This window comes from Electrophorus electricus, chromosome 15 (assembly GCF_013358815.1).
Source record: "Electrophorus electricus isolate fEleEle1 chromosome 15, fEleEle1.pri, whole genome shotgun sequence".
In the NCBI taxonomy this organism is placed as follows: Eukaryota; Metazoa; Chordata; class Actinopteri; order Gymnotiformes; family Gymnotidae; genus Electrophorus; species Electrophorus electricus.
In genome coordinates, this window is record NC_049549.1 from 11786717 (window position 1) to 11804190 (window position 17474).

At 44.1% G+C, this 17474-nt stretch overlaps 2 protein-coding genes across 3 annotated transcripts; one reads left to right on the top strand and one right to left on the bottom strand.

The window, feature by feature from the left end:
- The first annotated feature begins 3602 nt into the window (after positions 1 to 3602).
- On the top strand, positions 3603 to 9875 carry fzd4 (frizzled class receptor 4). Its single transcript, XM_027027789.2, has 2 exons — positions 3603 to 4691; positions 6964 to 9875. The coding sequence occupies exons 1-2, from the start codon at positions 4434 to 4436 to the stop codon at positions 8296 to 8298; spliced, it is 1593 nt and encodes a 530-aa protein (XP_026883590.2). The 5' UTR covers positions 3603 to 4433; the 3' UTR covers positions 8299 to 9875.
- Positions 9876 to 10142: 267 nt separating this feature from the next.
- On the bottom strand, positions 10143 to 17474 carry LOC113588552 (T-lymphocyte activation antigen CD80). Of its 2 annotated transcripts, none has more exons than XM_027027793.2 (8): positions 17436 to 17474; positions 16890 to 17052; positions 15891 to 15934; positions 14553 to 14876; positions 13874 to 14170; positions 13218 to 13340; positions 12912 to 12939; positions 10143 to 12817 (listed from the first exon to the last, which is right to left on the bottom strand). In XM_027027793.2, the coding sequence occupies exons 2-8, from the start codon at positions 16904 to 16906 to the stop codon at positions 12787 to 12789; spliced, it is 864 nt and encodes a 287-aa protein (XP_026883594.2). In that variant the 5' UTR covers positions 16907 to 17052; positions 17436 to 17474; the 3' UTR covers positions 10143 to 12786. The 2 variants fall into 2 exon arrangements, with proteins under 2 accessions (XP_026883594.2, XP_026883593.2); XM_027027792.2 differs by having other exon boundaries at positions 12912 to 12942.

Genomic DNA, 17474 nt, shown 5'->3' on the forward strand with positions numbered 1-17474 from the left:
GACTCTTGTTTTGTTTTGTTCCATATGTTGGCCAATTCGAGCTTTTCTTGATAATAAAATATTCTACTGCTGCATTTCCTGAGCCCGAAACAACATGCAAGACCAGAACCTTCTAAGAGCTACAAGGATAAACATGCTGCTCATATTCTCTCTGAAGGAAGATGATTTGTGTGCTGAAAAATTGTTCACATTGTACACTACCACACTTCTGAGAACAGAAGACTGGGAAGGCTACATACACGCACGCGCCTGCTCACACAATCACACATACACACAAGCACATGCTTTCTTTCTCTTTCACAGACACACACATCCACAGACACACACATCCACAGACACACGTCACTCCCTTCCTCTTCCTTTTCCTCTTGCTATAGAGGGACTTCCTGGCTCCATTGTACAGTAGGAAATGTCCACCAGACAGAACATCCAAAACACACACACACACACGCACACACTTGCATGGCTGCTTATTAGACTGCAGTTTGTGGTAGATGCCAGCATATCCTACAGTCTTCCTAGATGTCCCCTCTCTATTACCTAGCAGGTAGGCTTAGGTGACGTGTGTGTGTGTGTGTGTGTGTGTGTGTGTGTGTGTGTGTGTGTGTGTGTGTGTGTGTGTGTGTGTGTGTGTGTGCGTGTGTGTGTGATACTTCTGGTTTATGTTTGTATGTGTGAGAGAGACAGAGAGAGAGAGAGAGAGAGCATAACTGTTTATGTGTGTGTTTATTGTCTTGTTTTGTTTATTTAACTAAAAGAGCCAAAATATCTCATTTTAGTTACTCATGTTGTTAAGGTTAGATTTATGTGTAAGTATTCAATTTTTAAATCAGTATACTTAGTATACTTAAACCTGTTTGTTTGAGCTGTTTGTTGTGAAGCACTGTCATGGCTCCCTTCCTGGTTAGCCTACTGTTCTGTATTTTGGTTTATTACCTGGATTTATCTGGATTAGTAAATGCTGGATTGTTCTCTCTTTTCTCCTTGTCTTCTTCCTGTGTTTTGTTTGCACTCTCTCTCCAGCTACTGACCTTCACATGTTCTATGAGTACTGCTCTGAATGATCATTGTATAAATAAAACCTATTTGTTTATTCATACCTGAAAGTGTCTGTTTCCAGTTGGTTTGAATTTGACAGGAAATGCAACTTTAAAACACCAAATCGTAAAATACTACGAAACATTAGTGAACTCCTTTTCTTAGAATTCACTGCAAAATATTTCAGCTTTTAAATGGTTTTTTAAAAAGTTGACCCATTTATCCAATCAGACCACCCACAGGCAGAATGACTCTCAAAGGTCTCAGCAAAATGATCTAAAATAATTTCCTTCCTGTTCACATAAAAGCTGACCTGGAATCAAATCCTTCCTGTTTACAAAACTGTTCTCATCAGGATTTAAAGGACAAAGCCTGATCCCGGGTCAGTCGGCCCAGCGTGAGCGGGATGGAATATGTGGCTCTTGGTGTTTCAGATGAGCACCCACAGAGCTGTTCTAGCTGAGCTGAGCGTGTCACAGCTTCAGCCTGTAGAGAGTGTGTGCTTCTAATCAGTGAGAAGACAACTAAACACAGTGGGAAAAACACACTCACATGCACACACAAATATTTCATGCATGCATGCACAAACTAACTGTATTAGTGTGTGAATTTTGGGATGGTTGTGAGTGTTTGTGTGTGTGTGTATGTGTGTGTGTGTGTGTGCATGTGTGTGTGCATGTGTGTGTGTGTGTATGCATGTTTGACAGACAACTAGGGAGGAATTTGCACTCTTATGTATTTCAACTGTATTCTGAAGCCTCTTAAATCCAGGCTCAGAATATTAGTGGCATGAATTCACACATACACATATACACACTCATGTGCACACCTGTGCACATACATGTGTGAACATGCATACCATTATTTATCATTTTATCTTAAAACTGAGTTTCACCATCTTTCAAATTGCAGTTCTAGAGTGGAAAAAAACTGAGGAGGGAGAGAGGTGCTTATGAGAAGCTGTGTGTGTAACTGGGACAGAGAGCACCTCAGCAAACACTCCCACACAGACACAGGGAGGGAGACAGACTACAGATGTCTGTCAGGCATCAGGGGTTAAGTCTCCAACAAGCTCAGATTTATGTTTCAGAGGGTATGAGTTTCATCTGACCACTATGTGACACAAAGGCTCTTGTACTCTGCACACACTCTGTTGCTCAGTTAACAGCCTAATAATAAATCATAAAAATTATAGATAATATAAATTTTATATAAATATTTATATAATAAATAATGTACAGCAGAAAAATTATTATAGTAAGACATTCTAATATTTAAAATGAGCCATGTATTTTATAATACCTGCATGCTATTGGCATTATGTAGGACAGGTAACATAACTGTGAGAAAAGCTTTTTTGTACTGTGTGAATATGATTAAGTTGAATTGAAAATTAGTGGAGTGTGCATAGATAAAGTCTAAGTATTTTTTTTTACAGAATCTGTAACATGCATAGTAAGATAACAAGTACATATTCTAAGAGAACTAGTCAATATGTTTAATCGCTATGTACAGAATCTACATAAGCACAGTGAGTAAACTGCACAGGTAGTTTTTTTTTTTTTACCTTGTATTGTGTGTGTGTGTGTGTGTGTGTGTGTGTGTGGTATATACAGTAACAGGATACTCGTACTCTATACACACATGCACACTTACACATATATAATATGCACAGTGAAAGTTTGTGTGTGTATTTGTATCTGCTGCATAACACTCCTTGTGATGTAAATAAACTCTGGAGCATGTCATGGCAACACCACCAGGCACGGGTGCCGAGGTTACACTGTGGACATGCTACTGATTAAAGAGAGCTTATTTACACTACTTAGACCCACACATACACAGTCTGTTTCATCCTGCTGATTCAAACATCTTTTATTTTCACTACATTTACATCAGCAGCTGCAGAAGGATACTGCACACTTAAACGGCTTTCAGTAAATAGCAAATTCTTGAAGTCCATGTGTTGCTTCTTAATACAACGGCCTTACAGGACAGTCTATGTATTTGTGTGTGTGTGTGTGTGTGTGTGTGTGAGAGAGAGAGAGAGAGAGAGAGAGAGAGAGAGAGAGAGAGAGAGAGAGAGAGAGAGAGAACCTGACTGAAATGAAAGACCTCAGAAATTATATTTCTTATGCAGTTTACCAGCAAAAAGCCAATACCACCTGTGCCTGTAAGCGTTTAGCAGCAGAGCACCACAACTCTATCTGCCTCCACGGGGCCTGCCTCTAGCTGCGTGCGTTTGAACCCGCTAATTACGGCTGACCTCTGGCTCTGTGGGTCACGGGGCGGAGGATGAGGCGGTAGACTCCGACTCGGAGCTCGGTTTTTAGCTAGTAATCTCCGTTCCGCCTCGCCGCGCTTTAGTTAGGCCGGTCCGTTTTAAATGTTTAGGTCAATGCATGCAGATATTGACCTCTGATTCTACCTTCCAAGACGCAATCTCGCTGTCGCTGCTCTGTCGTGGCGCGACCACGGTGTCTTTAAGAAGAACGCAAAGACCTGGCGGTTATCTACAGTCGGATCTGCCCGGGAGTTCCTGGAACACACGTAAACAAAAACAAAGCGTTTGCATTCCAGCAAAGCCTCCGCCCTCTCGCGCTATCGGGCGCCTCTAATGATAATTAATTGTCAAAAGAATAAAAAAAAAAAAAAGGTTTTCGTTGCCTAAGTTAAGGCAATTTTCTCTACTTGCACACCCATTATAATAACGTGACAACTCGGCCTACCAGTTAACTAGTGTTTACAGTTACATAGATAATTGCATAATTTCAAAATGTGATTTACATAGCATACATAGAATACCAATACAGTTTCACTGCCACTTGGATTTCTACATCTGAAGTACATCAAGCATCTCGCTAATAGGGATAGTTTTCAGGCCCCCCCATTGTGAGAAGTTCAGATCTATTATGGGTTGCGAAGACACCGCCCTTACTCGCCATCGGCTCGTCTGTCATTGGCTAATTTAGTCCCTGCTTCGTCTACACCAAACCGGGCAGACCAGGGCTGGACAGAAACCGCGCGACTGCCCAGGCGTCTGGGACACGGTGAGATCCAGGCGTTACCGGACCAAGATCCACGAGCCGGAGTTCCAGCAAGCGCGAGACCCCGCATTTATCGCAGCACGTGAAGGGGGACTGTGATATATGCCACTCATGTGAGGAAGGATTGCTGGCCCGCGGATCGCGGACACTATTTCAGGCTGTAACTGGGTTTAAGAGCGATACGTTCTCAAGGGAAGTTTCCCTCCATTTTGGCAAAAAAAATCAAGGAAAGTTTTATTATTGACATTATTATTGCTTTTGAACTCCGCATTCCCGTTTAGATATCCACAGTACCGTTTGGAATTTCGCCCTTAGTTGTTTTTCTCCTGGATTTTTTTTTCCTGCAGAATGGGTTTAAGTTATCGGTTTGGTCTCGCGCTACTGACTCACTCAATAGTGTGGAGTCTGTACCTGGGGATTGCTCACGCTTTTGGGGATGATGATGAAATGACGTGCGACCCGATCCGGATCTCAATGTGTCAGGATCTGGGATATAATGTCACAAAGATGCCGAATCTCGTAGGGAACGTTCTTCAGTCGGACGCAGAGCTGCAGCTCACCACGTTCACTCCGCTGATACAGTACGGCTGCTCGAGCCAGCTAAAGGTGAGCTCCGAGCGCGTCTCGCGGATGATACTGTACACCGCAGCCTGCGCGGGTTCCCACGGTTGCCTGGAATGTAGGCATGAGGGCTGTAAAAGTTACAAAACATACGAAGCGGTCAGCAGGTTGTGTGTGTGTGTGTGAGCGAGAGAGACGGAGAACACATACTTATTGTTTTATTAATTTCCCGCGGAGAAAAAGTTCCTTAAGGAGCGATTTCCTTGGATCAGCAGCAGTAGAGGAGGCTGCATGTAACTATATACTGTACTTTGGTATTTTAGCTGCTCAGGTTACTAAGTCAGTCGGATAATCTTCCTGATCCCAGTCCAGTATCCAGTTGACTATAGTTTCGGTGTAGGTTTGAAGTATGTAAGAGTTTATATTATAATTTCCTTTAGCGGTTGGAATGTGTTCCCGAATGACCGCAGCGAAAATCCGACATTTCCTCTCCTCAGTACAGTCCCATTAAACTACCATCGCGGGCGTGCGCACGCAAACACACACACACACACACACACACACACACACACACACAAACATAGACAGTTCTTCTGCTTGCATAGACGACCTCTCTCAGCAAAGAGCGACACGTAACAGCCGACACACACGTGAACATACTCAATTTTCAAATGCATCCTAATAGTTAAACTCGCACAAATAACTTAAAGCTGCTTTCAGTACCCATGTTTGGCTTCAAAAGACGCTCCAAGACTGCATTCACATTAAATATCGGAATATAGGTCATGTTTCGTGTCACAGCACTGCCGGACAGTGTGTAAATTGCAAAGTGAAGTGTGAACTGCAGCTTGTTTCTATTCTGGATTTTCCTGCATAGTTTGGTTGAACTGCAGTTGGGATGTGCTTTTTTCAGCTGGAGGTGGTACGTTACACCTAAACACCTAAGCAGCCTCTGAGTAGGCACACTGACTTACTTTTCCACATGTACATCCGCGAAGGTTAAAACTTCCGATATTTGTTATGCATTCTTAACCTCTTTAATGAGCTATGTTATTCGCCATGAGCGGTCTTTGTCAACTGAGGCTTTTAAACGCCTTTGGTCAATACAGTGCGCAGAGATGGGATATTAAAAGTGCCAGCCACGTGTATAGGTTCATTTGAGATACTGATTTAAATCAGAAAGATATTACACTAGTGAACTGCTGGTTTAGCGCTGACACACTCTTCTGCACAGATATACTGCTTTGGTATAATACTAAACTGGTGTTACACTGCACAGATATACTACCGCACTGGTATAATACTGCACTGATATATTATTTCATGCCTGTACTATCTATATACTATCTATATTACTGTGCTGATATACTATAGCACTGATATAATACTGTAATAATATATACTCCTGTACATATCACCACCCTGATATACTTCTGTACTAATGTACCACTGCACTGATTTACTGTGATTTATTTTTTTTAGTTGATTGGAATTTAATGCACTTTCACTCTCAGTCATAGACTTATATGGAATTATAGCACAGTAATACAGTATTATATCTCAAAAATGGATCCAACGCAAACAATAATTATTATGGCACACATAGCACAAACACATGTCAGAGGTTTTATTCAGTTTATTTTTAGATGCAATGACTAACTTTTGGGAGGTTTCCACCGAGGTCACACTGATGCTTCGTCACAGCGGTTGTAGTATCGCTGGCTTTGCCATTGTTATGCAAGGACCTCCCTTGCTGTACTAAATCGCCCTTGGGTTGCAGGGGACCCTGGGGGCCATTAGAAAGAAGAGGGCCTGTGTGCAGTGAGCACGTCAAGAGTAGCAGTCACATGGGCAGGAGCAGCTTCCCTGCTTATATAACCACAGAATATGACACATGGACGTGACAAACAGCCCGGAGTCCCATATTAGCAGCAATAGCTTGGACATTTAAAATCTCCAGTGACATGATTGGGCTGAGATGAAGTCAGAGTGGATCAGATTCAGTGGTGTAGCAGTGTGCTTAACACCAGCAGACAGTGCAGAGACTTGGCCGTGTGCATGTTAACGCTGGTCATGTGCATGTTGGGGAGGTGTTGTCCCACAGACCTAAAGATCTGTGCTTACACGCACATATTGTTTACATCGCTTAGCTCTGTTTCATGGGTCATTTACTAGTATATCAGTGAAATGTGACCTCTGTTCCAAATAAACAGCTCTGGAGCATTTTTTTTTCCATGCTGTAAATAGTGACTAGTGCTTTCTCTTTCTTTTAATACATTTGTTCTGCCTCTCTCTCTCTCTCCCTCTGCCCCCTCAGTTTTTCCTGTGCTCCGTGTATGCCCCCATGTGCACGGAAAAGGTGCCGGTGACGATCGGCCCGTGCGGCAGCATGTGCATGTCGGTGAGGAACCGCTGCCTGCCCGTGCTTCAAGAATTCGGCTTCACGTGGCCCGACCTGCTCAACTGCAGCCTGTTCCCGCCCACCAACGACCAGAATCACATGTGCATGGAGGGCCCGCCCGAAGACGACGGGCCGCTGCACTTGCGTCCGCTCTACCCACAAGAGGAGGAGTGCGCGGCCCTAGCGGGGGGCGCCACTGACCGCTACGTCTGGGTGAAGCGCAGCGAGGGCTGCGCCCTGCAGTGCGGCTACGACGCCGGCCTGCACCAGCGGCGCGCCAAGGTCTTCGCCGACGTATGGATGGCGGTATGGGCGGTGCTCTGCTTCGTCTCCACCTCCTTCACCGTGCTGACCTTCCTGCTGGACTCGGGCCGCTTCGCCTACCCCGAGCGGCCCATCATGTTCCTCAGCATGTGCTACAACGTCTATAGCGTGGCGTACCTGGTGCGACTGACGGCGGGCCGCGAGCGCATCTCCTGCGACATGGACGAGGCCGCCGTGCCCATCCTGGCCCAGGAGGGTCTGAAGAACACAGGCTGCGCCATCGTCTTCCTGCTGGCCTACTTCTTTGGTATGGCCAGCTCCATCTGGTGGGTGATCCTCACGCTCACCTGGTTCTTGGCCGCCGGGCTGAAATGGGGCCACGAGGCCATCGAGATGCACAGCTCCTACTTCCACATCGCCGCCTGGGCCATCCCCGCCATCAAGACCATCGTGGTCCTCATCATGCGGCTGGTGGATGCCGATGACCTCGCAGGCCTCTGCTACGTGGGCAACCAGAACCTGGACGCGCTGACGGGCTTCGTGGTGGCGCCGCTGTTCACGTACCTGGTGATCGGGACGCTGTTCATTGCCGCCGGGCTCGTGGCGCTCTTCAAGATCCGCTCCAACCTGCAGAAGGATGGCACCAAGACAGACAAGCTGGAGAGGCTCATGGTGAAGATCGGCGTCTTTTCCGTGCTCTACACGGTGCCCGCTTCTTGCGTCATCGCCTGCTACTTTTACCAGATTTCCAAATGGGCGGACTTCCACCAGACGCCCCGCGACTCCTACGTGGCGGCCGAGCTGTTGCGGATCTTCATGTCGCTGCTGGTGGGCATCACCAGCGGCATGTGGGTGTGGTCGGCCAAGACGTTGCACACTTGGCAACGCTGCTCGCTCCGCCTCCTCCACTCCCGCAGGGGCGTGCGGGGCAACCAGGCCACCGACGGCTGGGGCAAAGCGAGCAAGGGCAGCGAGACCGTGGTGTGAGCGGGGAAAAAGAGGCGGGGAATTCAGAAATAAAATGGAAGAACGAAGAAAGGGGGTCCAGGACACAAAGTCAAACAGCAGCTGGGAGGAAGGAGGAGAATGTAACACACAAGTGCACGAGAACGGAAAGAGGGAACGAAAGGAAAAAGAACTAGCGCGCCACCTTGTGGACATTTTCTGTTCCTACAACCCCACCACTCCCTCTCTCAGGACACAGACTCATGTAGCACTAACAGCTCCTCAATCATTTTATGTGGAGAAGCTTCACCAGATGATTTTACACTGGATGGTGACACAGCACAGTCCCAGGCGATGGGCCGTAGCGACGGTTTTCCGGCAAGGCCGATGCTGCAGCGGCGTTACAGCGGGAGGCAAATGCGGTCAATTCTGCATTAGTGTTACGGCAGGAAGTTCTGATGTTAGTTCTGCAGTAGCTGCACCGCAGGAAGTCGCAAGCGCTGATTCTGCAGCAGTGTTGCGGCGTGAAGGAGCAGGCGAAGTTCTGCCCTGTGGAGGTTCAGCACGTTTAACGAAGCGCCACATCTGGCCTGCCGAGACGGACCGCTTCTACACTGTGGCAGCTGTACTGCAGCAAAGACACCTGGGAAATTTTGTTTCCACTCCTCAGTGAACCGCACAGTTTACCTCGCATTGAAACACAGCTGTCTAGTCTTTTTTTCTGTATGTCCTTCATTGGACCTCTGGACTGACAGCTAGAATCTTAGTGGGTTAAGATTCTACAGCACCACCTAGATTAGTACCCTCCTCAGTACAGATTTGGAGAACCCTGCAGGGCTGTCTAGAGTATGGAACATTCTGGTATTCTAGAAATCCTCTAGAGTTAGGGAGGTATCCGCAAAGCCACTTAGTTGAGGAGGGCTGTTTCCAAATCCACATTTTGCTTTGGCCAAGAGCAGTAAAAGCAGGGAGTGGTCTGACCCCTGAAAGCCCTCCTGTTCTGGGATGCTGTGTGTTAACGCATCCGGGGTTGGACCTGATGTCTGAGAATCCAAAAGGTGGTGAGCAAGAATCCAGAATCCAGTTTTCCATTCACATGAATCTTAAATATTCGCTGTAGCCCTTTGAGACAGAGCTACATTGTTTTTTAACAAATATGCTGTTAGACACACACACTCACACACACACTTAACCCCCACACAGGCCCACGCACACCATGCACACACAGAGAATATGTTGTCTGCACACAAACATCCACATTTCACTCACAGTTAAGATGAACGAGTCAGACTTATTTTGGTTGATGAGTTCCTGCAAGACAATCAATGACAGGAGGTAATGAATGTATAAAGCTCTGAAGAAATTCTATTTTTACATATTTCTAAAGTGCCTCAGACATGTGTGCTGGTGGTACACACATTACCCTGAACGTCATGAAGTGCTCCTTCGTTAATATGTACAGAAACTAGGGTTTGTAGTTTTTATTTTTGTTGTCATTAATGTATTATAAAATGCTAATTTATCTTTGTAAAAATGTCAACAAAATCTAAAAAACAAGCTTGTTATTTAAGTATGCTTTTGTACCAAATGAAGAGAAATGAAACGTTGGTTTTCAGCTTGGTGTGTGTATGCGCGCGTGTGTATGGGGGGTGCAGGGAATGGTTTCTCTTTAGACGTGAACTTTAATGAGAGGATCTGGAGTTTAGATGGCATGGCAGTATGAGCCAGCTCAGTGCTTCAGTGATAACACAAGAGGCAATAATAATTTAGAAAATTAATAATCCGTTTGAGAACATGATTAAACCGGCAACAGATAACACAGATAGTAAGAAATATGTTGCTGGATGTGTGAGCATGTAGTCTGAAGCACTCTATTAACACTGGGGTAGAAGAAGATGAATATATTCATACAGAACTACAAAGCAGGATTATTTACAGTTTAAAGACACATATTCAGTTACAATTCTTGACCGGGATTCCCTAATGAATATTCTAGAATATTCTTTATGAGAAATGTGTTCAGAGGGACAAACATATATTTAGGGAAAATTCCACATATGGTGCAGTCTCATTCTTAGGGGAATTTGGCAAACATAAAATTACAAAGCACAAGTCTGAGAAACTGCATGAAGAAAGATAAATATACAATAAATATAAATATACAATACAATACAAAATGTAGCTGAATTGAAATTAAAATAATTGAACTGGATACATTTAATTTGTACCCAAGGTGCCATGCACATCCAGGCATATAAACAAGCATTTACAGACAGTAGAGCCACACGCAAACAAAACCAACTGCATTCCAAGAGTAAACCAACAGCTCTTTGGTGGTTTCATGATGAAGCATTCTGATACTGAATCAACATTTAGGCAGGTTGGCTTTTGGAACAAGTGGTTAAAAAATAGGACTGAATCATCTGTGAGAAATCACCGACCTACTCTGAAGGCCCCAACAGGGAGTGTGATTAGTTAGCATAATGACTATATCCGTGCATTATAGGGGTGTCATAGGGGTTGACATGAGTGAAAAATGGATGACATTAACAGAACTCGAACAGAACTACTGGTACATTCCTGTAGCAGCGTGGCGTAGTACAACAGTCTTGATTAGTCGGCGATACAGACCAGCAAAATGAGAAGTAAAAAACACAAGGTTCAAGATTTTAGCTGTTTTTTAAACATTTTTATGGTCTTTTTATTATTAAATATCCTTATCCACATTCTCATCTCATATAAAATGGTCAATATAACTTAACATCATTATACCACCGTTATTTATAAAACACGGAAAATGGAAAAGAAAAGAAATATTCCCTTAAGGAAATGAATGAAGAGAAAACATGTATACCACCGAAGCGCTGACAGGTGACTCACAGTGCCACAACCTATCAAATCTGCTGGCGTATCAATGAAAAAATGTCTGTTATATGGAAAAGCTCAGGCTGTTGTTCTCAAATATTTTGCCTGATACCATATGTGTCGTTACTTTTATGAACTTCTGAGAATCTTATAAAGAGCTTATCTGCATACAACTTATTTGCTTATTTACACCAAGAAAACCCCACCGACAACTTAATTGTACTGTCTCACCACCAATACCATCCTAATTCTAGCTACAGGCTTCATAATATTCCAGAAAACCCAAAACCTTACAAGCCTAATGAACCAATCTGAATGGAGGAGAACATTCTAGAGACTTCTCGACAACCACACAGAATATGGCAAACCAGTCTAAAATTTAGGTTGGTATTACTGTGGTTTTGTTTCCTGTAGTAAAATACTTGTTTATTTTGGATTTTTTGCAAGCTGAATTCAAATATGTATTCAGAATTTCTCTATCTCCCATAGTTTTTTTGTTTTGTTGTTGTTCTATTATTCTCAAATGTTATTATGTATCATCTATGAGGGGGAAAGGTGCTACCAAGGAAAGAGGATCTGCTCTATTTTGGCAGACTATTCCTGGGCACTAAAGAGGGATGTGGCCTAGCAGAGGCGAAAACTAGACATCCTACATTTTTGAAGGTCAATTTAAGTGTAATACCAGCTTTATTTCTGAATAAGTATTACAAAATTCAAGTCAAAGTTACCCGTTTAAAAAACATATAAAAACCAACGCCAGAAAGTGTATTATATGGCTCACCTATTGTAGTTTGGGGAAAAAAAAGTTAAAATTTTGTTTTCACAGTGCATTTATAGGAGGTATTAGGTTGGTGTCTTCAAAGCTTAATTCTCGTTTTGAGGGAATTCTAGAATACTCGCATGAATTTATCTGGACTGCATTAGGAATGTGAAATTTTACGTTTGTTAAATTGTTCTCAAGAACGTTTCCTGACTGTTCTCACTCTGAACCAGAACTTAAGGCATCTACACTGTTCTTCTCTCAGTGACTTAGCTTGTAATGGCATTAACTGTAGCCTCAATTATGACCACTATATAACAGTGGTGTAAAGAAAGCAAACAACATTTAAACCAGTTGTTTCGAAAGAACGTCAGCTTCAAGTTTTACACAAAAACAAATAAAAAATACACTTTCAGTCTTTTAAACATAGTCTATACTTTCAGCTATTTCCCCTGAAAAAAAGTAATGATAACATGTTATCATGAAAGTGCTTCTCTTCGTGTCAGTGCAGCTATGGGAGTGTATGGGGTTGCTAAAATAATCTGAAAGAATCTGGAAGCAGCACAGGTACTGAGTATGTCTGAAACTACATGGGTGCCCACTTAAATGTTTGTATCATTCCAGGGTCACCCAACTCAAACTGTAGTATTCTACAGTGATCTTTCAGTGTTAAAAAAACCTGCTCAGATTTCAAACCAGCGAACGATGCAGCTCTGGCACTGTTTTCAAAAGTCCATTGTAATCACGTTCATGTCTGTCGGGTTGTTCAGCCAGTCACTCAAAATAGTCCATCCGCTCAGTAATCCATATAACACACACACGTGGACCTGCAGAACTGTGAGAGTCCTTGGTACCTCACGGTTCTTCTGAAACTTTGGAATGTCCTGGGTTGAAATTGGCCGGCCTCAGCCAGCCTGACCCCGCAAAGCGGGAGGGCTAGTTGGAGAAAAAGACGTGGCTTGGTCAACATGGCCGTTCTCCGAGCGCCAGATCACAGCAGAGAGCTTGCGAGAAGAACGGATATACTCACTTTAATGGCCAGATTTCAACACCCTGCTCTACTGAAAAATGGAGTGAGAAGAAGAGAGCAGCAGAGGGAAAAGGAGTCACAGAAAGGGGGCAGTTAATACATCTGTATGATTCTGAAGGCGTGCACATTATCCAAACAAATAAAAATGTGTTGGAGCATTTAGGAATACATGAGTGATCATGAAAGCATGCAAGAACACATCTGAGTATGTGAATGTTTTACATTACGTGAGAGTCTTTGAAAGTGTGCGAGTGCGTGAGGGAGAATTTAAGAAGGGTCTGAGAGTGCCAGTGTGTGAGGCCGTACCTTGGTGTTGTGGTCTCCGGCACATCCTCGCTGTACAAATAGCAGCGATGACGATGATGAGAAGAAGCAACAAAACAGATGCAATAATCACACTCCAGTCCACAGAGGATGGGAGGTGGGTACCTGTAGAAAACACACAGCCGTTTCTGTAAGTCCCTTCCTCCCCTGCGACACATATACACAAACTTTGTGAGGTTGAACGACATAAGATGAAATAAGCAGAAATCTGATGTGTGCTGTTAAGCCAAACGATTCTGTAGGCCAGTGTAGGGGATTCTGGATGCAGTGCTACCAATATCCATGAAAAGTTAGCTGTGTGCCTGCACTACACCAGGTGTGTCAAGGCCTCAGTGTACTTTTTCTGGAGAAGATGTTCGCGAGGATTGCACAAAGCGAAAAGCACCTTCATGAGCTTGCAAGCTCCCATATTTACTTTGTTTTCGTTTTGCCTGTAGCGTTCAAGCAATCACAAGATTTATCCGCATTTTCATCTGCGAAGGTCTACTGGCTGCCACGTGCGTGACACGTTGCACAAAGCCGGTTGTTCGTTTTCTTCTCAATCACGTCATATGGTTTGGGGCAGACCGGCAAACATCGTCTCCGTGAGAAGTATGCTGAGGCTTTTTGTGTGGAAGCTGCGAGGGCATCGTACGCACATAAGGTGATGGGGGAGGAGATGGAGCCCCCTACGACACAGGTGACGTTAACTGGCCGGGTGCAGTTCAGCGTGGCATTCTGGGACACGTTCCACAGGTGGGAGTGCGGGTCCTGCTCACTCGTGTTGCCTGCTACCCTCAGAACGTCACCAGGGTTTCCGCCATCCACAGCCCATCCCACGTTGCTCCAAGGGTATCCACCTGATGACGAGCAGGTGACCGTGCAGCTTGGCAGGCTGCCAGAGAAGCCAGGCTCACTGCAACGCCACGAGCTGATCTCAGGAACGGTGTAGTTTGCTGTAAGTGGATATGGGCATTTGAGGCAATGAGAAAATTCCAAAGAGCTGTTAATGTTTCACTTCCTCACACACACTCACACACACACACACACACACACACACACACACACACAGTGCTGCATTAAGATACCCTGACCCAAGTGATACTGTAACAAAACAACCCTAACCATCAACCTGACATTTGAAAACAGGTGCATGCAAAGCTATGCTGTCTTCATGACACTCAGGATCTGGTAAGGATACACTGGTTCTGAAGACATCCTGTCAGAAATATGTGCAATAGTATAACAAAATATAACAAACAGGGCATTTTGTGTATATGAGAAAGTCTGTGTATGAGCATGTTTGTTTATGTGTGTGTGTGCATAAAGGTTTTGTACCTGTAACCGTGAGATGAAATGTAGTCTGAGTAGTCCAGTAAGCACTGTTAAAAGCAATGCAGAAGTACACGCCCTCATCAGCGAGTGTGAGTTGCGACAGTTCCATGGTGGCAGCCTGTTTGTCCATGCTGCACCTGTTCCTGTACTTCTCTGGCACCTCCAGGGGTTTTTTACTGTCATACCCAATGATAAAGATTTGCTCTTCATTCTCAACCTTCTTCTGGAAGTATATCCGTACAATGGTCTCATTTTTACTGAACAGGCAATGCAGGCGCACGCTCCCTTCTACAACTCCCGTCAGGTTCACAACTGGATTGACATCTCCTGGACACAAACGACAGGGACACATCTCTCAGTTTTTTATCAAATGGAAGTACTTCACAGGAGCCTGTTATTGGAAGGCTCACCAAACTGCAGTATGCCCTTCCATACCACAATGTTACACGCACACACTCACATGTGCTGTTATACCACTATAACACAAACAGCTGATGACACTGCTCCACACACCAAGTTGCACACCCATGCTCATGCTGCAACACATGCTTTTCCAAACCCTTGAGCATGCTGTTACACACACACACACACACACACACACACACACAGACACACACACACACACATTAGACGTCAGGAACGTCATCATACATTTTATTGGCAAGGTTGATTGGATTAGAATAAGATTTGGTGGTCTGGAGGTTGCAATTGTCTTTTTAATTTATTATGTAAGACATGAGCTAGAACACCTTTAAAATCATTCAAAAGTATAGGTTTGTAGGTATATGTAGGTATCTAGCTTGCTTATGCGTATGAGGACATTTCTGTTTGAACAGCCTACAGGCTTGGTGAGCATCTCACACTATGCGTTTCGACTAAATTGATTTAACTGTTAACCGCATTTGCAAAAGTTTCAATATCCCACACGAACATTTTGGACACTTATCACATTCTCGGAGACATATGACGACACTCTTGTGCTTTTGTGTGCACACAGGCCTTGCAGCAAGCTAGTACACATAGCCTACATTTAGCCCCACCTAAGGGGGTTCAGCTCGTCCACTGTAGGCTCTGTAGGTTACAAGCCTTCTGCAACCGTGTTAACGCCGCAACGAAGCAGCTCGTGAGAGAAACGCTCGTTCCGCGTGCAGATGCTCCTCGTCCTGGACACATGGCCACGCCCACGGGGCAGATGTAGGTCTTCTGGGGGTACTTAACGTTAGCAAAATTCGAGCGGTGAGGGACACTCCTGAGCTTGTGTTTTTGGCTTTAGTCGTCCGGTTCGCAGGGTCAAACCCCTCCTTTATGAAATACCCCCCATGAGTTCGTGAGCGGTCTTACCGGAGATCAATGACAGCCCCGCTGAGATGACCCCCAGAAGAAACCTGAAAAAAAGACAACAGTCTTCATAGCTAACCCAACGTGAAAGTGCACATACGACAATGGGGGGAACAACACTAGTCTGCCTTTTTACACTTCCTGAGTGAACAATCTTCGAGCAGTCATGTGCTGGGCAGCAGTAAGTAGCGACCTCGACGTTATTAGTCGCTTCAAATATCGGACTGTGGGTGAACTGTTTAAAACGTGCGTAAGGCTTTGAGGGGAAAGCCTGTTGGAAAGGCTGAGAGGAGCTGCTTCCTTTTTCTTAGCTCTTTCCAGTATGCATGAAATTGCATTATGTCACCAAGTCCGTGTCAGGAATAAAAAAAAGTCATAGTTTAAGTGAACATGTGTACACCTCAATGTTTAAAGAATTAGCCTAGGGGGAAATGAATGAAATACAGCTGCTAATGTAGACTGTTGACGCCTCTCTTCGGAACATTTAGATATTTATTCCGGCTTTCCTTCCGGATGCAGAGCGCAAGGTTAGTATTAAAAGCTAGAAACCATTCTCCACAAATTAAAGGATATTGTTATTTATAATTTAAACAATCTCTTCGTGTCCGTGTGGGTGCGTGACAAAGAGAAAGAGAGATTGTCCTCTGTCGTGGTCTCTTTACAGGACTCGATAAACACTCCGTTGTTGTAAAGATCAGTAACGTGAGTAGATCAGAGCACAACAGTTTCTCGGAAAACCATCAAACATATAATATGAAAGTAGCTGGCAATTTTTAAAAAAACAAGTTTGTTTTTTTATTACTGTACGAATTATTGACTTGTCGATTCGAACTGATTTAGTTTTAGCTTGTCAGATGATCTCTGTAAGGAGATAGCTCTGTAAGCATATTTATCGTTAATTATTTTACTTTTCTCGTGAGAATAATAAGGACATGTCTTTATCTATAAACTGAATTGTCATATTTGATACAAAGACAGAGTTTAAGGTTTTAATTTACTCACAGGTAGCTGCGTAACATCTTGGTCTGTAGCAGAGCGCGACTTTAGATAAGAGGCCGAAACAGGGAACTACGCCTTGACACGAAAGCGATTTCATTTAGTTTCTGTCAGGTATGACATCATAGGGAATCTACAGCATGTTGTGCTTTCGCTCTATGTACTTGTTCTGGACGACACACACACACACACACACACACAGAGAGAGAGAGAGAGAAGACAGATATATTGGTCCATTGGTCCAAGAGAGCTCTCATTTTTAAATCCCTTTCAGAAAAAAAAGGTTTTCTGTAGTAATTCCAGTAGGATCCCATTTTAAGTTTATTCAAAGTACCTGTCATAATAGTACCAAAGGTTCTTTACAAAGATGAGGTCCTGGTCCTTTAATGAGCCAGGTGATACTAACTCTACGGTTTTAGCCCTAGTCCTAACCCTAGCTTTAATCCTCAAACCCTAACCCTTAACCCTAAACCCACTAATTCCCAAAGCTGCCCTGGTCTCTATTCATTATAAAAGAGCATGTGTGTCGTGTGTGTAAGTGAGCAAACCTACCAGCAATCATGCGATGCTTTCTCAAGCAAGAGGTGGAAT

What these genes read in the sequence shown, in the direction of transcription:
- LOC113588552 (XM_027027792.2), bottom strand. An exon ending in GGGGCTGTCATTGATCTCCG is followed by an intron (nt 14,877 to 15,890) that starts GTAAGACCGCTC and finishes GTTTGTGTCCAG; the next exon opens with GAGATGTCAATCCAGTTGTG. An exon ending in GTTGAAATCTGGCCATTAAA is followed by an intron (nt 12,818 to 12,911) that starts GTGAGTATATCC and finishes TTCTCCAACTAG; the next exon opens with CCCTCCCGCTTTGCGGGGTC.
- fzd4 (XM_027027789.2), top strand. Translation starts at nt 4,434, where the DNA reads ATGGGTTTAAGTTATCGGTTTGGTCTCGCGCTACTGACTCACTCAATA. An exon ending in GCTGCTCGAGCCAGCTAAAG is followed by an intron (nt 4,692 to 6,963) that starts GTGAGCTCCGAG and finishes CTGCCCCCTCAG; the next exon opens with TTTTTCCTGTGCTCCGTGTA.